Raw genomic sequence first — 27858 nt, 5'->3', positions numbered from 1 at the left:
CTCACCGAGCTTTTTTCTGGTTGTTTTATTTGAAAACCCTAGGGTGTGTCCCCTTCCTCAGCACACCCATCCCTACCCTAACCCCAAGACGTGACGATGCCACACGCACACGAGGCTGTGAGCTGCACACGGAACACAGGGGCTGCGCTCACGACGACATGAAAAAATATACATTATATATAATACACCCGGGGCCCCTACAACCCAGCCACAGCCGGGTCCTGTAGGAAGGGCAGGGGCTGTAGGACCTCAGGCAAGGAGAGGAGGGAAGGGGGCCGGGAGGAGAAGCAGGGATCCCCAGAAGGAAATGGAGAGAGGCGGGCTCATAAGAGAAGCAGGGAAGGCCCGGCTGGGGGTCTGGTGGGGGGCTCCGTGGACAGGGTACAGGGTTTCCTTCAGTCCCCCCTACAACCCATACAGCGCGTGGCCGGCATGGGGAGAGACAGACGGGGTGAGCGAAGGGGCCGGCCGCCAGCCAAAGTCTCCCACCCCGGGGGAGGAGGAGCCCAGAGGCTCGGAGGGGGGTGGGCTGGGGGACAGGGGGAGGGGGTGGGCTCCGTAGGGCCACGGGGTTCTGAGATTAAAGGATGACTCTTCCAAGAGCTGCTCCCTCTGGGTGTCTCTTCTCTCAGCATGTCCTCCTCTCTTCGGTGGGGGGGTGTCAGTCTCACCAGGGAGGAATCCTCTCTCTGTCTGGGGAGGGGTGGAGGCCTTAGTAGCGGTGAGGGGGGGTCTCGATGATGCGTCTCTCGTCGCTGCTGGGCGAGTCGGCTGCCTCGGAGTCGCTGCTGTCCTCGTCCTCCTGCTGGCTGCCCGCAGCGCCCGCCATGGAGGCCTGCCGGCTCTGGTAGGACTGGGGAAGGCAGGGAGAGGCGGAGCTCAGCGGGAGTCCGCATGCTGGGAGCGCGCCCCAGCTGCGCCCCGACTCTGCCGACACCCCCCCTCCCCCCCGCTCACCTCCATGGGGTTCACGATAATGGTGAGAGCTGAGTCATCCCAGAAGAGGTCGGGATCCTTGGGGTCACTGGAGGCCCCCGGGGTCCCGCCGGCCCCCGAGACGCGGCGGTGCAGCGAGTGGATGCGCACGAGGCCCAGGACCACCATGAGCACCAGGAAGCCCACGCACACCACGATGATGAGGGTCGCCGCGCTCGGGACCACTGCGGGGAGAGCCAGGCGCACCTGAGCCGACTCCGCTCGGGGGGAGAGTCGGGGGCCTGGGCAGAGGGGGTCCCCGAGCAGAAGGCAGGGTCCGTGATGGCCCAGAAGAGGGGTCTGCCCCGCAGAAGCCGGAGGAAAAGTAGAGCTCCGCCCGGGGAAGGGCAGAGACGGGAGGGGCAGAGAGCCCGAGGGAGGGAGATCTGCAAAGGAGGCAAGGGCGGCAGAGGAGAAGGGCTCCCAGCCCAACGATGCCCCGGGCAGCCCTGTTCTCAGCGCACAGAGGGCAAGGCCTGGACCCTGCCAGGTCCTTCTGCCTGTGCCTTCCCCAGGGACCACGTAGTCCAGGAAGGAGGTGCCCAGAGCCCAGCGGGGAAAGGAGAGAGGCGGCCACACAGGCTTGACAGTGCAAGAGGAGAGAATGGTCTCCTGCATCGTAAGAGGAGGAGCAAGGTCCAAGCGTGGCCTGGCACCCAAGCTGGGGACAGGTCCAGGGGACAGAGAGCAGCCCCTTCACGCACCCACCTGGACAGAGCTCACCCCACTCAGTGACGCCTCCCATCTCCCTGTGGGATCGAGCCTCCTGGACCCCTGGGGCCTCTGCTCCCCTCGGGGTACACCCACCTCCCCCTCGGCCCTGTCAAGCCTCTGGGCCTGCAGCCTCACTTGGAAGCCCGGGCTCAGGGGGTCGTGGACTCTGAAGGGCAGTGAGACGCAGAAGGGCGCGTGGACCCTCACTCGGACCTTAGAGCTGATGGCAGCAAAGCAGACGTGCAGGTGCAGGTACGCGCCCGGGAAGAGCGTGTGGGCGCCCAGCTGGACCGGGCTCCCCGTGCCCCGCACCCGCGCCGGGCCTCTGCCGGCCTGCACAACTGCCCACACCAGCCATCTGGAGACCTGCTCGCACGGCAGCATCGAAGGGACGCGCCGGAGGGTCTCCACCAAGGCACAGGAGAGCCACACGTGCAGGGCCACCCAGCTCCCCGCCAGCTGGGCAGACCAGGAGACCCCCTGCAGGAAGGTGTAAACGCCACAGACCTGGGCCCTGAGGGCCACAGAGCCAACAGCCTTGAGCACAGCCTTGCCCACCTCCTGTACACACACACACACACACACACACACACAGGGCCCCCAGGGGCAGCTGGGCCACTGCACGGCACGTGGGTGCGCACCCCTGCCTGCCGTGTAGGCACAGCAGCTCACTGACCACAGAGGCTGCGTGAGGCCCACAGCCTCACGGGACCCTGGGCAGTCCCGCTACTGAGGGACTATTAATGCATGCATCTCACACACACACACGCACACACGCACACGAATTTACCCGCAGCCTCTGAGACTCACATGTTGCAAGACAGAGCAGAGCGCAGGGAAGCACACAGCACAGGAGCTCCCCACCCCTGTGGCACACCCATCCTCCGGCAGCACACACACGCTGCCACGCGCTCCAGAGCCAGCCAGGTGTGGGAGCAGCCCCTGAGCAGCCACACTAGCCTCACACCTCCCTGAGGCCGCCATGACGGCACTCTGCCAGGCCGGGCCCCAGCCTGACCGACCCATAGCCCACCTGGGCCCAACGAGACCTGACTCTGCTGAGCAGGCCAGGTGGGCTCCCGGGCACCGGCTCCGGGGAGAGACAGGCCTGGGTGAGAATTTCTCAACTGCCTGGGGATGGGGGAGGAGACGGGGGAGGCAGAGTTGCCCTTTCTGCTCCTCTGCAGGCAACAGCCCCTCCCGGGTCTCCGTGTCGGTGGGCAAGATCCGAGGGCAGTGACCCCACCAGCAGAATGCCCCTGTGGCTAAGCCCAGGCTCTAGAAGGAGTAGAAACCCCTCCCCAGAGTGGAGGCCATAGCAGGTGAACTTGCTCTAGGGGCACGATGACGACAAACCAAAGCTTCTGTTTTGTGCCTTAATCAAATGCATTTGTTCCTCTGAGCCCCTGGCCTGGTGAAGGAAGTGACAAGTTGACTGCCAGGAATAAGAAATGACCACAAGAAAGACAAAATGCAGACCCTCTATCTGCAGGCAGACAAGTATGGTTAATTAGTTTCTAATCAGCCAGGAGGCCAGGGAGATGGGAGAATCTTTAAATTAGCTACAGACAAAAATCAAGAGTTTAGGAAGTACCATCAACCTTTCTTTCTACATTAGACCCAAGCAGTTGATTCTGGCCTTGAATGACCTCCAAGGACAACACGAAGGGGTGTTTTAGTTTTAGCCAGTGGCCCGTGTGAAACTCCTGGTTCCGTGTGACTGTGAGACAGGGTCGAAGCCCTGTCCACAGCCCCACATGGAGCCCCCTTTCTGAAGAGCCTAGAGAGAAACGTCCGTCTGCTCTGGGTCCCCGGGCTTCTCCTGAAGCACTGGTTGGTCCCATCATAGGACTTTCCTAACTGCTCAGCTTTCCTTCTGCTTCAGCTACAAGGAAGCTCAGAGTCCAAATTCTGGCCATTCTAGCAACGTCGCAGCATCTCACGGCAGGTATTTTATGAACTGACTTATTCCTTGGCTTCATCATCTTCTTTCCTCATTGTCCTTTCCTCCTCACTTCCAATTTCATTTTCCATTTGTATCCTATTGCACTGTAGGTCTTTCCGCAAAGTCTCAGATACATGTAGGTAACAAACCAGGAAAAGGTTCCAAACTTCGCTGCACATTGGAATCACCTGCGGATCTTTAAAAACCCCTGATGCCTGGCTCCCGACCTCAGACCTTCTGATTGAACTGGTTTGGGTATGGCCTAGGCACCAAGCGTTTTTACTGCTCCCCAGGCGATTGTGACATGCATCAACGTTTGGGAAGACTGGATAAATGTTGTCTTCATCGCTCATCTTACCCTTGTCAGACAGCCTCATTCTCCCTAAACACAACTCCCCCATACCACCCACCCACCCTCAGTTCTCAAACTCTCATTCTCCCTCACGTCCATCTACGCTTCTACCCTTCAAGGTCCAAGCTCAAGGTCTGAATGCACCACCGGACCTTCCCTGGCTGACTGTCCTGGTTCACACTGATCTCTCTTTCCTCGGGCACTTAGGAGCTTCAGAGAAATGGAGCCCCTGTCTCGTTGGAGGGAATTCTATCTCTTACTCTTTTGCATGGTCAGAGTAATCTGAAATTGCAAAACCACAATCCTGTAACTCCACTCTTGGGGCTGGGAGGGAGGGGAAAGGGAGAGAACACCTTGAAGAGTCAGGAAGGGCACATAGAACAGGTTTGATGAAATGGATCTCCTGATAAGCTCAGGAGATGTCAATCACCAAGGCCCTCAGGTGAACTATGAACTCCGTATCCTACTCAGGCCAAAATCAGGGAAAAAGGCAAAAGCAGGCTGCCCCTCTCAGCTGGGATCTCAGAGCAAGCAGAGAAAACAAGGATGAGAGTCTTACCGAGCCCAGCAGCAATGCCAACCTGGACGCACCTTGAGCCTAATCTGAGTGGCAGAACCTAGTATCCAACCCCAAAGAGGCTGAGTGGGATGATTCCCAAGGAAAGAACTGGAGGAAGAGTTAGGGAGTTATGGCCCCCAAAGTTTATTTAACAAAAACAGGTTTAGTTCACTCACACATCTCTAAAGATTGTGTGAAGCTTCCTAGAACCTTTGCAACTTGGTTACGCCTTATACTCCCTCCTCACACCTACTTCCATCTGCTTTGCTGTAGGAATCACAGGAAGAACACTTAAAAAGGCATCTGCAGTTGTTTTCAGAGAGAGCAAGGATGAAGGGAGCCAGTCCCAGGGAAAAGGAAACACAAGAGACAGTGCAGTGGTGGCCACTGACCAAGGAGAGGAAAACAGACTGAATTCCGGGGGTACCAGGGAGGTAGCCTCGGTCAAAGACATACTGGGAAGCCCTAAGGAGCTCCCCCAAATTAGGTGCAACTATAAAGTAACGAGACTTTTTTTTTAAAGCATCAAACATAAATGGACAGGGTATAGAGAGTGATGGTTAGAGCACGGGCTCTGGAATCCTGCTGCCTGGATTCGAATCCTGGCTCCACCATGTTTTAGCTGTGTGACCTTGGATAAGGTACTTAACCTCTCTGGGCCTCCATTTCCTTGCCTTTAGAGGGGATAATTCTAGTACCTATTCCATCTGTTGTCTGTAATGATTCACTGGGTTAATAGGTATAAAGCCCACAGGCAGGGTGCCTGGAACACCGATGTGTTCATTATTCTTCCGATTACATGGTTGATGTGTGAGCTGTCCTTTCAGGGTAGGGTTCAGTGACCATGACCTTCCAAGAAGGCATTTTTGGAACTCTTTAGGGAACTGCCTTCAGAGCCTGCGATATGCCTTTTGACTTTTTTAAAAAGTGACAAATCTCTGCCCTTTGAGAGTTGGTTTTATGTTTACAAACACAGAATGCTATTCAGAGCCAACTCTGACAAAAGTGGATGCTGAAGTTGGGTAATACTGAACTGGGCCAAAAGCAAGGTGTGTCCCAAAAGGAACAAAAATAAATGCATCTCATAAATTGACTTTGAAAGCAATTCTAAAAAGGGATTCCAAAAATCACTTCCAGCAACATCAGAATCATTGCAGTCTTTAACAATGTGGGAGAAGACTCATTTTATAATATTAGGTGTAAATATTAGGTTACAAAATAGTTTGATCCCAAGTTTGTTAAAAGAAAAAAAAAAACAGGCACAGACAAAAGCTGGCACATAATAACACCATATTAACAATGGTCAATTGTGGTGGAATTATGGCTGACTTTTCTTCTTTATACTTATAGTTTCTAGTTTTTCTATAATTAAGTAACTCTTAAATTGTGAATTAAAAATTGCATCACTAGTAAACAATCATGGCCAGGGAATGAGATTGCTTTGAAGGGCAGTGCTCCAGCTGGATGTAATACGTGGAGTGTTTGCATATTTTGTTTTAGAAACAGTCTTATGACTTTATAGATAGCACATAATTACACATGCAATAGCACCAACTTTCTCCTTGAGGATAGGAACTGTATCTATCCTATAAATTTTGTATTCTTAATTGTATTGTGAACAGTGCTAGTACACAGTGGGTGCTTAATACATACTTGATAGCTTCACTATTGAGGATCCCTAGGTCCAGGGCTAACTTGATATTGTTGGGGAGGGCAGCAGGAACAACAAAGGCTAAACTCACACTGACCACGACCCCAGGCATGAGTACCCCTGTGATGACCCAAGGCTCGTACTCTCCACTAGGCAAAGTGAACGATCTGGGGGATAAAGGGATTGGATCACAGCTGTCAACTCAGTCAAGTTCCACAGGGACCAGAATCCATGGCTCCACCCCCTTCCTCCCCCCACCCCGCCCCCAAGGCCCAGTGGTGGAGGGAAGGATGCTCGTGCCCACACACTCCCTCCACCCACCCGCCCGGCTGGACCCACGCAGCCTTACGTACTGGAGTTCCGGTGGGAGCTGGCCAGACTGTGTCCAGCCATCTCAGGCGGGGGCTGGTGACCTCGGTGCAGGAACTGCTGAGAGCTGAGCATGTGGCTGGGGTGAGTGACCCGGTTCACGCTGTGCAGGACGCTGACCTGGGGCGAGGGTGGGCTCAGTGGGCACGCTCGCTTCTCCCCGCCCCTCCTCCACCCACCCCGAGGTCCCAGCTCTTCCCCCACTGCCCCCCAGCTTCCCGTTCTTCTCCACCCACCGCCGGGGCCAGGCGTCCCCTGGCTGCAATTTCCATCCCCACGCACCAGCGGGTTCAGTCCACCCCACCCCCGTTCCTCGCCAGCGGGGTTGGCTGTGGAAGGAAGGGGACTCCTGGGTACCTCCACGACGAATTCATTGCTGGAGTAACGCCCATTCATTTCTGAGCAGGAAAGCCGGAACTTCCTGGCATAGAGGGCAGCCCCGCGTCGCAGCCGGTAACGAGCCAGCCTCAGGATCTCTTCATACACAGTGATGCCCTCCACCCCTGGCGACCAGGAGGCAGCTCAGGGCAGGAGCCAGCGAAGAGGCCTGCAGTCTCTCTCCCAGACTCCCACCAGCTGCCACCCCTCAGCAGGGGTGCGACCCGAGTTCTCAGACGGAGAGACGCTCCCCTGCCTCCCCACCAGCTCCGACTGACTGGGATAGAGTAATCGAGGCTCCATCTCTGCCTCCGCCCTCCTCTGAGAGCTGGGAGGAGGGATGGAGAGAAGGAAATAGGAACACCCTGCAGGACAGGGGGAGGTGGCAGCAGGGGGAAACGGAGAGAGGATAACACAGAAGTTCTCAGTGAGGCTCTGGAAGGGAACGGAAACAGGAAGGAACTGACCGCCTCTTCTTCTCCTATTCTCCCTGATGGAGGGTCCTTCAGAGAGGAGGACGCTTCCCTGGGAAGCTACCAAAAAATCATTACCACCAGACGTTAAGAGATGAGCACTTGACTTAAAGCTATGCTGTGTCCATGAGAATAGTGAGACGCAAGACAGAGAAGAGGGCGAGTACCAAATGGCTAGAGGATTAGAAAGCTACTCAGAGGACCTCCCTGCTGGCACAGTGGTTAAGAATCCACCTGCCAATGCAGGGGACACGGGTTCGAGCCCTGGTCCGGGAAGATCCCACGTGCCGCGGAGCAACTAAGCCCGTGAGCCACAACTACTGAGCCTGTGTGCCACAACTACTGAAGCCCGCGCGCCTAGAGTCCATGCTCCACAACAAGAGAAGCCACCACAATGAGAAGCCCGCGCACCGCAACGAAGAGTAGCCCCCACTCGCCACAACTAGAGAAAGCCTGCACACAGCAACAACGAAGACCCAATGCAGCCAAAAATAATTAAATAAATTTAAAAAAAAAGAAAGCTACGCAGAGACTGAGCCAAAGAAGAGTGGAGACCAAAGTGGAGGTGAGCTGGGCTGGAGAGTGAAGCTGGGAAAGAACCACCAGGAGCCTAAACCCCAGCCGCCACCTCTAGGGACAATCTGGAAGCCAGAGGACATTCCAGGCAGGGAAGGTGCAAGGGGGCACTTGGCCACACCCCTGAGCCTGGAAGGAGGACCCTCTGAGTTTCCCAGAGACTTGACCATGGGGAGGGGCACACCCAAGGAAAGAGGACAGGTTCTTGGGCCCCACTGACCGGCAATGGTGAGGTAGGCAGACGTGTTGGTGAGCTCCAAGCCTCGCTGCTGCAAGGACGCCATGTCTAAGAGCAGGCTTTCCCGCTCGGGGTCCAGGTCATCCCCCACCAGAGAAATCTCACAGCCATCCAGGTTGTGCACGATCTCATCCGACATGCGTGTGTCTGTCACTGGACAGGAGGCAGTCAGGATCTGGGTCAGAGCTGAAGGGCCCACCTCATGGCCACGCTTCCTCCCCTTCCGGGGTCACCCCCTGAGAGCTGCCAGCATCATCGTCAAAAACGCCACTACCCACCAACCTTCTGCCACCCGGGGGTCTCCCACTGGCTCTCGTTCCTAACAGTCAGGGGTTCTAGAAAAGTGAATAAGGGATGACGTCGCTCTCATGTCCAGCCCCAGATTTTTTCCTTCACTCTGGTTCCAGACACGGACCCCTTCTCTGGACACTATCACTCCTTGAGGTCATCCTTACCTGTGCCCTGCCAACTCTCATCCTTTTTGGCCTCCACCTGGTGAGAAATGGAGCAAGTGATTTGAAGATCAGGGAACAAAGGGACACCCTCGGGTCCCTCGAAGTCCACAGCTGGGAGGGCAAAATGAGCAGTGCCACTCAGCAGGATCTGAGGGGCGTCAGGCTGGAGCACCACCACGTAGCCCTCCACTTCGGGGATGGAGACACAGGATTCTTCGCTGAAGCACCTATATGAGAAGAGGGAGAGAGGCAGCCTGTGACCCCATCACCCCCCCCTTATAATCTATATTCTGACCACCACTCTGGGCCTCCACCTCTACAGAGAGCACCCTGTGTCAGGGAGGGAAAGGGGAGGAAAGGGGGATAGTGTCTCTGCACGACCATCACCCCCATAGCAAAGCTGGAGGGGGAGATACCCTTTCCAGGGAGGATACCACTGCAGGGAAGGGTCAGGGGCAGAAGGTCAGGCAACCCTGACCTATGGGGATGATGACATCACCAATGCCCTACCCCAAGACCATGGGACATCTATCAAACAGTATTTTACAAACTGAACTTACAGAAATATGTATACATACATAGTTCTTCACCCAAGATGTTAAAAAAAAAAAAAAAAAAAGTGTGTTCAGTACAATATCTGGTAGATACATGTCAAAAAATATTCAACAACAAAAGTGGGGTGGGGGTGGGGAACATATCAAAGGATGCCCTCAAAACTATAATTCAAAAAGACACATACATCCCTATGCTCATAGCAGCACTATTCACAATAGCCAAGACATGGAAACAACCTAACTGTCCATTGACAGATGAATGGATAAAGAAGATGTGGTACACATATACAATGGAATATTACTCAGCCATCAAAAAGAACAAAATAATGCCATTTGCAGCAACATGGATGCAACCAGAGATTATCCTACTAAGTGAAATAAGTCAGAAAGAGAAAGACAAATACCATATGATATCACTTATATGTGGAATCTAAAATACGACACGAACCTATCTATGAAACAGAAACAGAATCACGGACATAGAGCACAGACTGGTGGTTGCCAAGGGGGAGGGGGTTGGGGGAGGGATGGAGTGGGAGGCTGGGGTTAGCAGATGTAAGCTTTTATACATTGAATGGATAAACAACAAGGTCCTACTGTATAGCACAGGGAACTATATTCAATGTCCCATGATAAATCATAATGGAAAAGAATATTAAAAAAGAACATATATATATATGTATAACTGAATCATGCTGTACAGCAGAAATTACAACAACACTGTAAACCAACTATACGTGAATTAAAAAAAAAAAAAGATGTCCTCCTGCTTGGAGTGTCTTCAATTCATCCTGTCCAGTATCAGAGAAACACATTTCAGTAGGTGAGCTAATCTGACCATCTTGGACCTGCACCCACCATCCCATGAAGCCTCACTGATCCTGGTACCAGACAAACCCTCCCTAGAGGATTGAGCCAGCCCAGACCAACAATAGGACAGCCGCTCGGGAACACGCTCCCAGGATTGCCTCCAGCCAATCAATAATTCTCAGAGTGCTTGCTGCTTTGTGAAGCATTTCGTCCACATTCTTTCATTTAACCTTCTTTGGCTGCTGTTGCAATAGGGATAAGAAACCAAAGCTCTCGGGTCAAGCATCTTGGCCACATAAGAAATATGTGCCCCAGGCCAGGCTTGAACCCATTCTTCTCATTCCAAGTCCACGATTCTTCCACTGAACCACAGCCACCATGTGGGTTTGCATTAGTCAAATTTATTTGTAAACAAGTGCCCCCTTGGAAGTCCCTGGTGGTCCAGTGGTTAGGACGTGGCGCTTTCACTGCCCTGGACCCAGGTTCAATCCCTGGTCAAGGAACTAAGATCCTGCAAGGTGCACAGCAGGGCCAGAAAAAAAGGAAGTGCCCCTTGAACAAGCAGTCTTCACAGCGGAGGTGGTAATTCCAGAGCAGGGCCTGTGGTCCATACACCTGGGCTAACAGAAATGATTTTGTTGAGAGGACTATCACTCGTATTACCGAGCAGGCCCACTTGACTACTGTAGCCAGAGGGAGAAGGTGTAACCTCAGCGGATACCATGAACGCAGAGCCCCTGAAAGTACCAAACCCACAGTTTGCTGAGTTCCTGTGCCATAAGGAGCAGGGCCTGAGACAGTCTGCACAGTCGTCCAGCGAGACCTGGATCAAAGCCTCTTGGAAAACAACCCCAGCTAACTCTGGAAGCACAGACTCCAACAGACACTCCCACTGTGATGGGTGATCCAAAGGGGACCCAAAAGGTTCTAGGGGGCTGGTCCAGACCCGAAGGACACTAATGAACTGGTCAAGAGATTAGAATTGGCACGCAAACCTTAAAACAAGAGCCAACATGGTCACCAGCACATGAATGGAACAAACACAAACCCACGAGAGTTCAGAGTGGGAGAGGTTGTTTCTGGCTAGGATGGGAGTGGGGCATTTGGCAAGGGAGGGTAGGAATAATGAAGAGAAGTAGCAAGTGAGCTAGCCTTTGGAGGAGGGCAGAACGTTGACCCTAGAGCGGATGGTGAGGAACACACGAAGGGGAGTAGAGGAACATGAGGCAGGAAACGCTGGGCCAGACGGTCATGGGCTTTGAGTGCAATTTTTGTGCAGTGGGCAGGAGGGAACCATGGACGTCTTCTTCAGCAGGGAAGTGTGAGGATAGACATTCTCACTTCAGATCACTAACCTAGCCTCTGGGTAGAAACTGAACTGAAGTTAGAATACTAGAGATAGTCCACTAGTTAGGAGGCTAGAGCAATAGGCCAGATGAGAGGTAATGAGAGCTGCTGGAGTCATAACAGCAGACATGGAAGAAGAGGAGACAGATGCCAGACATGGGCGCAGAGCGGGATCTAGGTGACCTGGTAACCGATGGGGTGTGGAGGATAAAGACGGAGGAATCAAAGGCGATTCAGAAGCTGCAAGCCGGGGTAACTGCAAGGACAGAGACACCATTACAGGAGCAGAGAATTCAGGGGGAGGGGCTAGTTCAGGCATCGAAGTTCATTATTAAGCTTTAGCTCGTTTATCTGAGGTGCTGGCAGAACTTCTAGATAGAGGTTACCACAAGCAGGAAGAAATTCAAGAGCTAGAGAAAGAGAACAAAGCTAGAGAAAAAGATGTGGTAGCCAGATGAGCTTTCCAAGAATCCAAGAGATTTAAAAAAAAAAAAAAAAAAACCTTAGGGGAAACCTGCATTGACTGAATAGCTGCATAAATCTGGCTTTAAATGGACAGAGGTCCAAGCACTGAACACTGGAAGCTAGGGAAGCCACATGGACCAGGGCAAGGATATGCATCACAGGAAGGAAGGTGCCGCTGGGTATCTGTCTCTCCCTGTTTCTCACACACACACACACACACACACACACACACACACACACACACCTCTATATTTTCTCCTTCAACCTCAAGGAAGTGTTAGGGTAGCACTAACTACATGGTAGCCCTAAAATGGAGAAATAAGACTTCTCTCCTTCTTAACCTCATAAAGGAAAAAGGCCCCTTCCCCCTACTGAAGGACCAACGTCAGGTTCCCAGTCCTTGGATAAGCCTCTTCCCTGGGCAGGAAAGAGGTTGGAGGAATTCAGATAAGCCAGTCAACAAAGAGGGTGTCAACTCCCCCCTGGTGGGGTTGCCCCATGCAGAGTGCCACCCTAAGCCAGAAGACAGAGCACTCCCTCTGACGTGGCTCCTGAGCCTACGAAGGGGATGAGGCCATTCCTTGGTCCCCCTGAGGGATGAAGCCCTTCATACCTTCGTAGCTGAGTGAGAGCCCTCTAACAGCTAGAGTTCTGACGAGAACACGGTGGGGCGCATCCTCAGCGCAGATCTGCACCCACGTGACCTCATCTGCCGTGGCCTTCAGCTCCCCACCAGGACCACACCATGGACCAGCAGCCCAATTCCCCAAAGCCCTGCCCCTGCCTTCCGAAGCTCTGGGAGGCCTGACGATCATGCCCGGTCACCGTCCAGGGCTCAGAGCCCTCTCCTCTCCAAACCCACCCATGCCAGGATAGGGACAAGTCAGAGATGTTTCCCTTCAGATAGCTTTTAGAGAAACTGAGGCAGAGCAGGGGAGAAGGGAACACAGGAATCCTGACCCCTACATTATGTGATCCACCCACTGGATGGCAGTAGCTCCTAAAAACTGCCCCATAAACATAATACGGGGTGAAAATGCCTTTGTATAACAATAGCCAGTGTTGACAGAACAGGCACTTTGCTGGGCATTTGATCTGGATTCTATCACTTACCCTCACAACATTTCCATGAGTTAGATTCTATTGTTATCCCTGTTCTATGTCATTTTCTCAGTGCTAAAAAGCTAGTAAGGGGTTTCCCTGGTGTCGGAGTGGTTAAGAATCCGCCTGCCAATGCAGGGGACATGGGTTCGAGCCCTGGTCTGGGAAGATCCCACATGCCGCGGAACAACTAAGCCCGTGTGCCACAACTACTGAGCCTGTGCTCTAGAGCCCGCGAGCTACATCTACTGAGCCCGCGTGCCGCAACTACTGAATCCCACGTGCCTAGAGCCCGTGCTCCGCAACAAGAGAAGCCACTGCAATGAGAAGCCCGCGCACCGCAACAAAGAGTAGCCCCCGCTCGCCACAGCTAGAGAAAGCCCGCGCGCGGCAACGAAGACCCAATGCAGCCAAAAATAAATAAATTAAATAAATAAATTTATTTTTAAAAAGTTAGTAAGTAAAAGACTCTGTGTCCATAACTCTTATGCTTTCATGACCTCTCAATCAATCTGTACTTTTAAATACCTAATATACTTAAACCTTGAAGTAATACACAATTTTTCATTTAAAGAATTCAGAATTCTTCACTTAGAACTCAAAAGTCAGCAAACTTTTTCTATGAAGGGCCAGACAGTAAATATTTTCGACTTTTTGTACCAGTCTCTGTCCCAACTACTCAGCCCTGCCATCATAGGGTGAAAGCAGCTCATTTCCATAACCAATATGCAAATGAGCAGCAGGCCAGATTTGATCCTGGGGCCATAGGCTGCCAATCACCAGACTTAGATCATCCTGTTTGATCTTGCAAGAGCTTGATGAATCAAGCAACTAGAGGTCTTTGCCCAAGGTCATCCAGAGAATTAGTACCGAGTCAGAATTAGTGTCAGGTCTCCTGGCTCCCAATCCAGTACCCTCTTCTGTCCCACTTTACATATCAGCACAGAGACACAGAGATTAAAGCCCCCAAATCCTGGAGGTGTGCTTCAGTGGGAAGAGTCATGAACCCTTTACTGGAAAATCTGAGTCTGGTCCAGGCTCTTCTTCCAGCATTGCTGTGTCAATTGGGCAGGTCAGTTTTTCATCCCTAAAACGAGGGAGGTGCACCTAGCCGTCGGCGGTGCTTAAGGCCACGGAGTTCTGACACTGGCTCTGTTCTGTGACTTGCCCGCCCACCCAGCACTCACTTGACGGCAGTGGTGAGGCGCAGGGGCCTGACGCCGGGCGTGGCAAAGCGCAGAGTGTTCATGTAAGCCACATGCTGCAGGGCATGGTTGAAGGTCTCCACATCATCCCCCTCCAGGGTGAGCAGGGACTGCGAGGGGTTCACGTGGACCTGGGCCCCAGACACAGACAGGGCTGAGAGCACGACCAGAGGCGGGAGAGGAAGGGAGCAGAGGTGGGGGTGGGGAAGGGCGGGGTCAGGGGGCATGCCTGGAGGGAGGGGGCCAGAGGAAGGGGCGATACCTTCATGCCTTTGCCCAGGCTCTCGAAATCCCTATAGTCCAGCCCCTCCCGACATGCATAGAGGCACTCGATGACCTCACGGCTCTCCAGGCGACCTGAGCGCACGCTGAAACCGGCCAGGTAGCCGTGGAAGTAGTGGTGGATCGGCAAGGGGTCTCCTAGGGCAGGAACACAGGGGCGGACCAGAGGTGAGAGGAGGCGAGGGGGAGTACAGGGGGAGGCACAAGGAGAGGGGGCTGAGAGAAAGCGCAGCAGGCTGGAGAAAGAAGACGGGAAGGAGCCAGGTGGAAGCTAAAAGAAGAAAAGATTGATGAGCGGCAAGGGAGGCCAAGGGAAGATGGGACAAGGCAGAGCGAGAAGACAGAATAAAACTGGGGGTGGGCGGAGACGGAGGGCGAAAAATAGAAGCCACAGAAATGAGAAAAGCTCCCGGCAGAGGCAAAAAGAGAAGGAAAGCAGGACCAAAGGGAGGAAAGAGGAGACTCAAGGCAGAAAACGAGGAGAGTGCGCGAGGGGGTCTTCACGGTGCATGCGGGGAGCACCGGGAAGGATGCGCGTGAGCTTCAGGGATGCCCAGCTCTCCCGGCCACGTGGCTGCCTCCTGCCCCCTGCGCTCTGCGCTCTGCCACGCGGAAAGCCAGCACGAGGACCCTCGACTTCACTCCGTGGGCAGGAAAGGACACCGGCGCCCAGCCCGGCTCCATCTGGCCGCCCTCTCCCGGGCGAGTCCGCCTGGCTGCGGTGCTCGGAGGCTCTGCCCCCTGGTGGTGGGCGAGGCGGTGAACGGTGAGGCCGGGTAGGACCGCGCGGACACGGGAGCCGGAGCCCCTAAGCTGAGATGCTAGCTCTCCGGCCTCCAGATCTCACACGCAAGTACCTGCTGTGGCGTCCGTACTGTTGTCGCCTCCCTTTTCCTTCTCTTTGTTCTTCTCCTCTGGGGGAGAAAAAGTGCCAGTGAGCTCAGGGATGTGTGGCCAGATTGACAGAGAGGACGGGGAGGTCTTCCAGGCGTTGCCCCTGCCCGTGTAGGACTTGAACCTCTCTGCTGAATCCCAACCCTTCTTTTGTCATGTCTGAGATTATCTCAGGCCTCTGTTATAAACAAACGCCAAATATGCTGCTGAGGAAACACAAGGGCTCTGGTACAACACACACACACACACACACACACACACACACATACATAGATACACTATACACACAAACCACATACACCACATACATACACACACCACATATGCAAATACACCACACACACACAAACACACCACACACACACACACACACACACACACACACACACACACACACCCTCCCAGAAGGAAAAGATGAAAGAAACAGCTTAAAAGCTAGAAGGTTGCTGACCCTCTGCAGGGTTACCGTCCTCCAGCAGGGGAACGGGCTGTGGAATCATCATCACTGGGATGGAACGAAGCGGGAAGTGACTGAAGTTACAGAAAGAAAGGTGCTGGTGGTGCCCGAGCAGGAAATTCCCCCGAGTCGGAGGTGATGACCGGTCCAACAGGAAGGAGACCTGAGGGGCTGTGGTCTCCTCCCCAGGAGACCTTTCCCAGCCTCCCTGCCCAACTGCAGGGCTAAGAGCTCACGAGGTCAGGCTGCCCTTCCTCCTCCATCAGCCACGGGAGGCCCCAACCATTAGCGCCTCCGCGCAGAAGCTCAGCGGGCCTTACCAGTCCAGCAGGCCCCAATCATGAGCGCAGGCTCCCTTCGGGGCGGGTGGATGAGACCATTGTCGTGGATGAGGGCAGGGTCGAAAGAGATGCCATCAGCATAGAGTGTGACCGTGGGGAACTCGAGGTTCAAAGCATAGTGGTGCCACTCATCGTCGCAGACCTGGGGGGTGGGGAAGGGCAGGAACCTGTCAGTCACATCATCCCCAGGGAATGAACGCAAGGCACTGCCCCACCTCCTGGGAGGCAGGGGACAGTCCCTCATAGACCCTGTCCTATCAACAGGTCCTACTAGTGAATTGCTGCCCACCCAGCTCAAGGAATAATATCCTTTCCCGGAATCTATCAGGCTCCAACCTTGTACCTAAAATTCCACTCTGCAGGTAAACCTTTAAAAAGCATCAACATTCCTAAGAGGAGTAGGACACGGTCCGTCAGCAGGTGCTGTCCATCCCGAGTCCAAACAGAACCAAAAGCTGTGAGGGGCTTCCCTGGTGGCGCAGTGGTTGAGAATCTGCCTGCTAATGCAGGGGACATGGGTTCGAGCCCTGGCCTGGGAAGATCCCACATGCCGCGGAGCAACTAGGCCCGTGAGCCACAGCTACTGAGCCTGTGCGTCTGGAGCCTGTGCTCCGCAACAAGAGAGGCTGCGATAGTGAGAGGCCCGCGCACAGCGATGAAGAGTGGCCCCCGCTTGCCACAACTAGAGAAAGCCCTCGCACAGAAACGAAGACCCAACACAGCCAAAAATAAATAAATAAAAATTAAAATAAATAAATAAATAAATAAAAGCTGTGGGTTTCTGTGCCGTTTTCTCCATCTCCATTGCCACCCAATCATTCAAATCCCCAGTCTCCTCTGTTACAACAGTCTCGTCTGAGCACTTACACTCTTAGGTGTCTCCGATACCTTCCTCCCATAGTTGCCAAAGGGATCTTCTTTTTTTTTTTTTAATCTTTAAATCCCGACTGAATTTAATGTTGTCAAACTTAGCATTCATGAACAACTCATTACATTTGAAAAGATTGGATTCTCCTCACTTCACAAATGTTCCCAAATATAAATGACAATTGTTGAAAAATCATAGCTAATTGCAAATTAAATAAATTACTTGTAACCAAATCTTATCTGAAGCAAAATTAGAAAAATCCTTCCTATTTTTGCAACAAAAAAAAATTTTTTTTTTTGGCTGCGTTGGGTCTTTGTTGCTGCGTGCGGGCTTTCTCTAGTTGTGGCGAGCGGGGGCTACTCTTTGTTGCAGTGCGCGGGCTTATTGCGGTGGCTTCTCTTGTTGCAGAGCACTGGCTCTAGGCGCATGGGCTTCAATAGTTGCAGCTCGCGGACTCAGTAGTTGTGGCACACGGGCTTAATTGCTCTGTGGCATGTGGGATCTTCCCAGACCGGGGATCGAACCCATGTCCCCTGCATTGGCAGGCGGATTCTTAACCACCATGCCACCAGGGAAGTCCCAAAAATTTATAGTTAATTTGAGAAATACATCCCAAATTTGGTGGAGCAGCACCTTCAAAGTTTAAGATTTTTTTTTTAATTGGAGTGTAGTTGATTTACAATGTTGTGTTAGTTTCAGGTGTACAGCAAAGTGAATCAGTTATACATATACATATACAAAGGGATCTTCTTACAATGTAAATCTGATCAGGTCACGTCCCTGCTGTAAACCCTTCAAAAGACTTCTCATAGGACAAAATCCAAATGACCCCAACCAACAAAGTCCACCATACATCTGATCACTATCCAGCTCTCCAACCTCAAACCCAGTCTCTGCCCTCGTCCACTGTGCTCTAACTCCCTGGTCCTCTCTCCATGCTTGCAACCTGCTGATCCCTTTCCTGCCTCAGGGCCTTTGCATCTGCTCTTCCCTCTGCCTGGAACTCTCTCTCCTCACAGCTCTGTCTCATCCTTCAGGATGAGCTTACATTTCACTTCCATCAGGCCTTCCCTGAACATCCAATCTAAAGTGAGTTCCCTTCTCCTTGCCTCCTATTCTCTACCTCAGTCCCTTGCTTCTTCTTTCACAGCATTTATCACAATTTATCACGTGTATATGTCTGCTTACTTTTTAAAAATCTATCTCCCCAACTAAAATGTAAGCTCCATGAAGTCAGAGATTTTGTTCCATCTTAGACCCCATTGTATCCCCAGAACCTAGCAGAATGGCAGGGAATTGGTATTTACTAAATCTTTTTAGAATAAATAAGGGTAAATTAAAGAAAAATAGAAAGAGGAATGTTACCAGTATTAGCAACGTGGGGGAAAGATCCAGAAGAAGCAAATGGCAGAATATCTCTTTAAAAGAGTGCCACAACAGGACAGGAATAAAGATGCAGCCATAGAGAAGAGACTTGAGGACACGGGGAGGGGAAAGGGTAAGCTGGGACAAAGTGAGAGAGTGGCATGGACATATATACACTACCAAATGTAAAATAGACAGCTAGTGGGAAGCAGTCACATAGCACAGGGAGATCAGCTCGGTGCTCTGTGACCACCTAGAGGGGTGGGATAGGGAGGGTGGGAGGGAGACGCAGGAGGGAGGAGATATGGGGATATATGTATACGTATAGCTGATTCACTTTGTTATAAAGCAGAAACTAACACACCATTGTAAAGCAATTATACTCCAATAAAGATGTTAAAAAAGATAAAAAATAAATTAAAAAATAAAAAAAGAGTGCCACAGAAAGCAGAAGCTTCTGTAGACAGCCCTCAATTATCCAGTTTGTGGGCTTTCGTTCCCCTTTCTCTTTCTTCCACTTCCTGCCTTTTTTCAGCCACTTGCTTACTCAGCCACTCCACCGGGGCTTACGAGAAAAACAGAAGGAGATGGAAACACAATTCATCCCCACGGTCCTTGTGGTCAGCTTGGAGAATGAATAAAGAAGAGGCTGCAACTGTTGGCTCAAGAGATTTTTCTTTTCTTTTTTTTTCTTTTTTGCCCATTTTTATTTATCCCTCATAACCATGAAAATAGTGAGAATTTATAAACATATATATGTGTGTCTATATATATATGTGCATGGATATATAAATACACAAACACACACACACATATATATACTGCTTTTTAGTCTATAAAGGTCTATTACATCATTTAATCCTACAACAACCCTGGGATATAGAATTCTTATTATCCTCAACTCATAGGTAAAAAAAAACTGAGTTGTAAACGTATTTACCAAGATTTCATGGCTAGGAAGTTCCCCTAGCGGGACTCAAACCTAATCTATGTACCTCAGATTACTTATTTCCTCAATTACAACATGCTAACTGCTTGAGAGTCAGGGATCTGCACTGGTAAGGTTCTAGATAAGAAACAGATGAAAGGGCTTCCCTGGTGGCGCAGTGGTTGAGAATCTGCCTGCCAGTGCAGGGGACACGGGTTCGAGCCCTGGTCTGGGAAGATCCCACATGCCGCGGAGCAACTGGGCCCGTGAGCCACAATTACTGAGCCTGCGCGTCTGGAGCCTGTGCTCCGCAACAAGAGAGGCCACGATAGTGAGAGGCCTGCGCACCGCGATGAAGAGTGGCCCCCGCTTGCCACAACTAGAGAAAGCCCTCGCACAGAAACGAAGACCCAACACAGCCATAAATAAATAAATAAATTTAAAAAAAAAAAAAGAAACAGATGAAAGAAAACAAGAGGGGAAAGATGGCTGGTCGGGTTTGGTGTTTGTAGTAATTTGTTCCCTACTTCCTTTTAATCCAGGAGTGCTTTCTGCAAGAGACAAGCCTTGGAAAAAGAGAACAAGAAAACGGAGCCAGGGTGGGGGGCAGAGGGGTGTAAAAATAGTCAGGAACTGAAAGTGGAGATTGAAAGAAGGGACACAGGGCAACCCAGAAAATGCCCACCCCTGCCCTAGGACCTCCTCCCCTGAAAGCAAGTTACATCCACCCAGCTTTCCCAGGAGCCTGGCTCTGGCCTCACCTGCTCCAGCTTCCAGAGGAACTTGACTGGCCGGGCGCTCTCCAGCAGAGGCCAGTAGAGGAAGGCAATTCTGCAGCCATGGACGGTCAGCGAGTAGTGAGAGAAGCCGTCCTCTGAGGGCAGAGGATGGGGACAGAAGTCAAACACAAAGCGTGGGCAAGAACAGCTTCAAAGCACCAGGAGGGAGGGGATGCCCAATTCTCTTCATCCCTTCAGGTTCTCTCTCTCTCTCTCTCTCTCTCTCACACACACACAGAGTCCAGCATCGGGCTTCTCTTGGTCACTGTGACTGGCTGAGGGGGGACACTGGCCAGCCTGCCCCCACCCAGATCTTTACCGGCCCTTTGGTTAATACAAACTTCATGGGCAACACTCCTTTACAGGTCAAGAGAGATGAGCTCCGAGAAGAGGCAGAAATGTAAGAGCAGGTCAAGGCTGAGCTCCCCAAGAGGGCTGTGCTACTGTCGTAGAGGGAAGAGGGGTCCTGGGGGCTGGAGCCCACTAGCCCTTAAAGGAGGAGGATGGGGTGGTGGAAGAGGAAGAATGGGGCACAGCATTACTCAGGCTCTTCCACGGCAACGGGGGGCTTTAGGGGGAGCAGGTTTGGGGGGCAGTCTACTACACGGTGGAGGCAGGCAACTGCAGATGAGAAGGGCGGTGGGCGGTTCCATCACTCTGAGAGCAGTAGGGTCTCAGCCTGTCATGTCGGGAGTAAATCACAGGAATACGAAACCTAGCACTGCTATCTTACAGATGAAGAGAGAAGAGTGACCCGTCCACAGTCACAGGCTGGACAGCGACAGAGGCAGGACAAGAAGCCAGTCTCTCCACACTCAGACGGGTGCCCTAAGGAACGCTCACCATTTGGGACAGTGTTACACACGATGGTTTCCTCTTCCTTCTTGCCCTTGTTGGGAGTTACACCGTGCTTCATCCAGAAGGACAGGGTAAAATGGTCACTGAGGCTGTCCTGGGGCCCGGAGCCCAGCCCAGCGGTGCCACCCAGTGGCACCTGCACAGCTTGGGTGCCGTTGAACCAGTAGATAAGGCTGCTGTCCTGGCTGTAGTGCACCGAGAGGCCCGCCGTCCAGTTGGCATTGGGGCCGGGCATGGGCAGCAGATCCACCTCCCCAGGGGCCGCGCCTGCCGGAGCCCCAGAAGGCACAGGTGTCAGAGCAGAGAGGCAGCAGATGGGGAACAGGATGCAGGCAGGGAGAGAGGGACAAGAAAAGATTTCCTACAGCTACTTTCTCCGCCTCTTCTGGCCTTTCAGAGATGAGAAAGGAATGGCTAGGAATAGCTCTCCAGTGACCTCAACTCCAACTCTTCATCTCTCCCTGCCATTGTCCCATAATGTATCTGGTGCCTTTCTTGGGCCACAATTATGCATCTTTGCCAACCACATATTTATGTGCTCTTTGGACCACAAGAGATAACCACATGCCGGCGGATATATACATCTATGGATGGGCAAAGGAAGATGTAAGACAGATTCATTATTTCTGTTTTTGGCCATAACGTGCGGCTTGCAGGATCTTAGCTCCCCGATCAGGGATTGAACCTGCTCCCTCTGCAATGTGAGCGCAGAGTCCTATCCACTGGCCCGCCAGGGAATTTCCAAGACAGATGATTAAGAAAGAGGCAGAGGAGGCTCAGGCAGAGGCTGGGGGTAGGGGGCACAGGGGACAGGCCCGGGCAGCCAAGGGGGGCACACCCACCACAGAGTTTCCGCAGTGCCCTCTCTGAGTAGTTGTCACGGTCACAGCCCTTGGCCACATGGTTGGTCTGCAGCTCTATGGTGGCCTGAATGTTCCAGAGAGGTTCATCGCAGGTCTCCAGGCGGATACCAGGGAACAAAGCCAAGCTCCCAGCGCCTGGTGCATATTCAATCCTTTTGTTCCAGCCTGCAGGGGTGAGAGGGAGCTGGCAGTGCAGAGGGAGATGGGTGAGGCAGCCCCTCCTATCCATTCTGCTCTGGCCACATCCACGGACAGTCTCGGGCTCCTACGCAAATAGCCAGCCAGGGTAGGCAGCTACAAGCCTGCCCCAAATATCCCTCCCCTGACTCCTAGCCTAGCCCCTGTGGTTGTCAGAAGGGATGAAAAGGGAGACCAAGGTGAAAGATGGGTTACAAGACAGGTCCCAAGCGGAGCTCCTCACCTTGCCAGCTGGGTTTACAGGTGGGCTTCACCTGGATCTCCACCTCTGCGTCATCCACCGCCCGCTTCTTCCCGCAGTCATAAGCCGTCACCGTAAACTTGTAGAGCTTCTCGCCACTGTACTGCAGCTTCTCCGTGTTCTCAATGTTCCCTGGGGTGGGGGTGGGGGATGGAGAGGGTCAGGAGCACTAGAGAAAGTCTGGGGAGGCCAGGGAGGACTTGTGAGCTAACAGGGCAGCAGGTGAATTAGACAGCGGGAAGCTGGGAGGAAGGAATCTAGGGAAGGAGGCTCCACATCTGGGAAGGAGGGTGAGGAATGAGGATGTGAGGGGCAGAAGGGGAGGGCACAGCCCCGAGATGTCCTGAGGGACGCGGGCACCCAGGGCTGAGCAGCTGGAGTGGCAGGGGCTCACCGTCGTTGTCGATGAGGAAGGGGGCGTTGGGCGTGAGGATCTCGTAGTAGCAGATCTGGCTGTACTGGGGGGAGCAGTCGCCGTCGATAGCCTCCACCCGCAGGATGCGGTCGTACAGCTTCCCCTCGGTCACGGCCGCGCGGTACAGCCGCTCCACAAACACTGGGGCAAACTCATTCACGTCATTGACCCGCACGTGCACGGTGGCCCTGCAGGTGCCAGAGCGGGAGGAGGACGAGGGAGAGTCAGCCACAAGTAGGAGTCCAGACAGGGAAGCAGAGCAGGCGGGACCAGCAGGTCCTGGAGCCTGGGGCAGTGGGCACGCTTATCCCCCCAACCAGGGCACCAGGCACAGCCAGGGACAGGAACCACCGGGGAAAGGGTGACTGACGTATGGGGTGAGGAACGACCCCAGGGGATACCAGCGGCCGATTTTGATGACTTCTGTACAGTATGCTATAGGTTGGGGACAGCCACGTGAGACAGAGGATTCTGTGTCCAGCAGGTTGTTCCTTCCTGAGAGTCAAATACAATGGGATAATCAAGGAAGATGCAGGGGCTTCCCTGGTGGCGCAGTGGTTAAGAATCCGCCTGCCAATGCAGGGGACACGGGTTCAAGACCTGGTCCGGGAAGATCCCACATGCCGCGGAGCAACTAAGCCCATGCGCCACAACTACTGAGCCTGAGCTCTAGAGCCCGCGAGCCACAATTACTGAAGCCCACGCGCCTAGATCCCATGTTCTGCAACAAGAGAAGCCACCGCGATGAGAAGCCCGCGCACCACAACGAAGAGTAGCCCCCGCTCGCTGCAGTTAGAGAAAGCCTGCAAGCAGCAACGAAGACCCAACGCAGCCAAAGATTAAAAAAATAAATAAATAAACCTTCTTAAAGAAAACAAGGAAGATGCAGAATAAAAACCAAATTAAAAGCAACCATATTCAGGGAAGTGGTATTTGTACCAGAGTCACAAGTCATCTGACATGTGCAGTGAGCAAGCCAGCCGTGCCCCCTCCCCCGCCCAGGCCCCCGCGGGGCAAGCAGAGGTTGGGGAGGGGGCTAAGCCCTTCATGCTGAGCCCTGCCCCCAGCCCAGATCCTGGCACCCAGGGCCCAGAGTCAAGGGTCCTGTCTCCAAATGGGAACTGAGTCATCACAAGGAGTGATTTATCTCTAGTGCCTCGTAGTGGCCCAGGAGTCCTGACTGCCCATCTTCCTCCCATTCTCAAAGGAGAAGTGAGCTGGGAACAGATGTCGGAGCCCTGGGCCCCAGCCTTCTTCCTGCCCACCCTCACCCACTGCTGTGCGTGTGCATGTTGTGCGTGTGAGTGTGGCACACACTGCAGACGGCTGGACAGTCGGAAGGAATCTGGGTGTGTGCTGAATGTACCATCGTCTTCCTCGTTCTCTCAGCATCCTGACTCCGTGTACTGAGCCCTTTCAGTGTCAGGCACTGCAGTGCCTGCTTTTTATACAAACCATCTCCTTTCATCTTCACAGTAACCTGAAGAAGTAGGCATCATCATCACCCCATTTTACAGGCAAGGAAAAGCAAATCCAGAAAGGCTAAGAAGTTGCCCAAGGTCATAAGAGGCAGAGCCAAGATTAGATCCCACTGAGTTCTACCACATGCTTCTGTCCCCTTGGCTGAAGGCTCCTGGAGGACAAGGCCCCGTCCCTAAACCCCAGGAACAGAGAGGGGAGGGGGTCGATAGTCAGTGACGGTGAGGACAGAGGATGGTGGGGGGCCTGGGAGGAGGGGGGGGCCTGCAGCAGAGGGCAGGGGGCAGGAGCGTCCTCACTTGTGGGACTTCTTGGTGTTGGCCCCGTCGGGGCCCTCGCCGCAGTCGTAGGCCTGGATGGTGAAGGTGTGCTCCTTCTGGGCCTCGCAGTCTACGGGTTCCTTAGCCCGGATCAACCCTTCTCCTGTCGCCTTGTCCAGGATCACGGCCTCAAAGGGCACCCCAGACCCATGGAGCCGGAAGCCACAGATCTCACCTGGCCGGGGGGGAGGGAAGGACGCAGCTCTCGCACCACCTCCAGGGTCTCCTTCCTGTACTCGCCAACCCCCCTCAGCCTCCCACTTCACCTCTCCTTCCAAACCCCTGTCCCTTCTCTTGCACATGGAAAAGCATTAATTATCATTCAGCTCCAGCCCCAGCTTCCCCGAGCGGCAACCTCTCAGAGCCCCCAGGTCTGAGATCTGGCAAAATCTGACTGCGCTGACCCCCACCTGCCCACGTCCTCCTCTCTGGCCCCCTTTATTTTACCACCGTTCTTCGCCGTGGCCCGTTTCCTCCTGGAGTCTACTTCTCCCTCTTCCCCCATGTCCTCACTGCTCTCCCTCCCAGGACCTCCCCTCTCCTCCCTTGCCCCTGCCCTCCCGCCCACTTCTCTCTATCCCACCCGCCCTCCTCTGCCCCAACCCCACTGACCTGCATAGCGCAGGGGGGCATCCTTGTCCAAAGCAAAGAGTGGTGGGTTCAGCAGAACCGTGTTGTCGTTCTCCATGACGATGCCCTGGTATTCCGCCTCGATCCATGGCTTGTGCTTGTTGGCTGCCCCCCCAGGGAGAGGAGAGCAAGCACCTGTGAGCCGGCCCTCCGCCTCCAGACAACACACTCCAGCATCGCCACCCTATCCAGCCCCTGCAGAAGCACCTGCAGGAGAAAGGACTGAGGACAAGAGGTCAGCCATGAAAGGAGGCAGAGGGTCTGTGGGAGGTCACGGGAGACACAGTTTCCATGGCCACAGCCTGCCCTGCTGGGAGGGGGACTGCCATGTCCCCTGGGAAACCTGGTCAGAAGGTGGAGATTTTCTTTAGGGATTTCAAGAGCTAGAGTGTGGACACTGGGCCTTCAGGGAGCAGTGGTGGGCCATCAGAAGGCCCTGGAAAAGGGAAGAGAGAGATTAAGGGCAGAGTTGAGATCAGGAAAAGCAGACTAGAAGCTTCCTGAGATCCTGATTGTTTATCATCTCCACCACCACCACCCCATTTCAATCCTGATCCCTTCTTCTCCCGGCCAAGCCCCATCCTAAGGCCATTCTCCCAGAGGAGAGGGAAGAGGAGAAAAGAGAGAACGGAAAATATATAGGACAGAGGGAGGAGGACAGAGAGGGGCAGGGATGGAGCAGAGGAATCAATGCCGAACAACTGGGCCCAGCAGAGCCGACATCCTCAGGGATTATCGAACTGGCCTAGAAACACAACAGATCCTCTCCTTGCTTCCCACCCTCACACCCAGAGAACACACTCATAACCAACACGGTCCTACGTCCCCCAGAAGGCCACCAAGCCCCACACTCCCTGAACCCCGCTCTTATACAGACTCATGGCTGAGTCCTAATTCTCGCCTACCCCACCCCTCTTCCCTTCAGCCACCAGCCAACCCACGATGGATGTGGGACTCACTCAGCCTCCAGATCGCCCCATCTGCTACCAGACTCAACTCAATCACGTCTCCTCCCCAGGACCAATCTCCCACCAGCCTGGTGAGGGGCTCCCTTCCCCTCACCAACGCCAACCTCCACTGCCTGCTCTATTGAATCCCATCAAGCCAACGCCTAAGCTCCCAAAGCACATCCACGATGGCCCATCAGCGAGACCTGGGCAGAGGAAGACACGTCATCAGAGGGAAACTGAGTCTCCAAAAGGAAATTCATCCCCAGTATGTCATGGTGAGCAAGAAATCCTGATTTCCATTCTTTCTTCCAGTGACAACCCCCAAAGCCTTCTGGTATCTGAATGCCGGCCTCTTCCTCGCCGAGGACCCACCATAACCCCCTTCTCTAGTGGCGGAGGAGAAAGCCACAAGATGGTGCCCAGAAGGCAGCAGAGGAAGTGGCAGGAGGCTCAGAGCCGGCTGAGGTCAGAGATTGAGCTGAGGATGGAGGGGCTGCGCACAGCTCACGCCCCACCCTGCCCTTCTGCTGCCTTCCTCTTGGCCCCCGACTCTCTCCTTGTGTCCATCTCCTCTCACTGACTCCTGGGCTCCCTGTCTCTTCCCTCCTGGACTCGCCCCCTCCCCCTCTCCTCACCTGTTCTTCCTGATTTCCCTTTCATTCCTCTCTCTCTCTTTTTTTTTTTTGTTGGCCTCCACCTTGACCCTGGTCCACCCCCTTCTCATCTCCTCCCACACCTCATCTCCCTTCTCCTTCTCCCTTCCCCTCTCACCACTCATTTAGCACTCCCACACCTCTGCCCTTCCCTGCCCATCTCCACCTACCTGAGCCCTCGGCCCCCACCCCCTCCCTCCCTCCTGGTCCCTCAGACGGCCTCACCCAGCTGAATTTATCTGCTGTCTGCAGAGAGGGCAGCTCTGGTAACCCTCAGCCCAGCTGTATGCAGACGGAAGGTTATGGATGCAGAGGAACACGCCAAAACATACGTGCTCCGAATTGCTGAGCTGCAGGGAACAGTTTCTCCCCAGGATGGGATGGAGAGGAACCAGATGGATGTACCACACACCCTCAGCCCCGGCACACCCCGGTGGAAACGGAGACCCGCCCAGAGACGTGTATCGCCCCTCAGCCCCGGCACACCCCGGTGGAAACGGAGACCCGCCCAGAGACGTGTATCGCCCCTCAGGGGCAAGTCCTTCCGAGACCTGAGATAGCTCCAGGAGGGAGAGATTGGGGGAGGGGGAGAGAGAGACCCCAGGATGGGAATGGGGACCAAATGGGAGCAAGAGAAGCACATGGGTAGAGATGGACCAGAGAGGAGGATGTGGGAAGGGGGATGCGAGGGGGAAGAGAAGAGGGCAGGTCTGAGAAAACGGATGGGAAGGGGGATGGTCTGAAGAACCACCTGTCATGTGCCAGGGAGCCTTAAGGGCTCCTGCCCACCCCGACACCCCCCCCCCACGCCCTGCCTGAGACCCCTCCTTCAGTGCCCCCGCCCCCCGCCTCACTCACCTTTGTTGCAGGAGCTGGAGGGGAGCAGGGAGCCGAGCAGGAGGAGCAAGAGCAGGAGGGGCATGGTGTGGCGCGGGCAGGGCAGGGCCCCGATCGCTCTCCCCGGGAGCCTCAAACCCGCTTATTCCCCCTTGGGGGAGGGATGCAGGGGCTCTCCAAGGAGGGGAGGGACGAGAGCAGGCAGCAGGGCAGAGACTGAAAGGAGCCTGCCGCCCACCCTAGTCCATAGAGCAGACCTGAGCAGCCCCCCAACCTGGGCGGCTGAGGTGGGGGACTGGCAGTGGCTTCTTCTCCTTCGCTCTGGAGCCCGGC

The 27858-nt window shown here is 53.9% G+C and overlaps 1 protein-coding gene across 2 annotated transcripts; it reads right to left on the bottom strand.

Annotated features, from left to right (window-relative positions):
- On the bottom strand, nucleotides 1-27858 carry CLSTN3 (calsyntenin 3). Of its 2 annotated transcripts, none has more exons than XM_036866553.1 (18): nucleotides 27547-27858; nucleotides 25068-25190; nucleotides 24435-24630; nucleotides 22636-22844; nucleotides 22224-22373; nucleotides 21782-21967; nucleotides 20925-21206; nucleotides 20064-20176; nucleotides 16121-16283; nucleotides 15307-15363; nucleotides 14430-14587; nucleotides 14150-14298; nucleotides 8686-8912; nucleotides 8213-8383; nucleotides 6923-7068; nucleotides 6550-6685; nucleotides 958-1160; nucleotides 1-853 (listed from the first exon to the last, which is right to left on the bottom strand). In XM_036866553.1, the coding sequence occupies exons 1-18, from the start codon at nucleotides 27608-27610 to the stop codon at nucleotides 713-715; spliced, it is 2874 nt and encodes a 957-aa protein (XP_036722448.1). In that variant the 5' UTR covers nucleotides 27611-27858; the 3' UTR covers nucleotides 1-712. The 2 variants fall into 2 exon arrangements, with proteins under 2 accessions (XP_036722448.1, XP_036722447.1); XM_036866552.1 differs by having other exon boundaries at nucleotides 25068-25199; nucleotides 27547-27847.

The sequence above is a fragment of the Balaenoptera musculus genome, chromosome 10 (assembly GCF_009873245.2).
Source record: "Balaenoptera musculus isolate JJ_BM4_2016_0621 chromosome 10, mBalMus1.pri.v3, whole genome shotgun sequence".
NCBI classification, from domain to species: Eukaryota; Metazoa; Chordata; class Mammalia; order Artiodactyla; family Balaenopteridae; genus Balaenoptera; species Balaenoptera musculus.
The sequence above is the reverse complement of the archived record's forward strand: the minus strand, read 5'-3'. Positions and strand labels throughout refer to the sequence as shown.

Bases quoted from the DNA above. Each gene is read 5' to 3' on its own strand.
- CLSTN3 (XM_036866552.1), bottom strand. From the start codon at position 27,610: ATGCCCCTCCTGCTCTTGCTCCTCCTGCTCGGCTCCCTGCTCCCCTCC. The intron at 15,364-16,120 runs GTAAGGCCCGCT...TTTCTCCCCCAG, and splicing joins GATTGGGGCCTGCTGGACTG to AGGAGAAGAACAAAGAGAAG. The intron at 7,069-8,212 runs GTCAGTGGGGCC...CCTGGTCGCCAG, and splicing joins TGCCTACCTCACCATTGCCG to GGGTGGAGGGCATCACTGTG.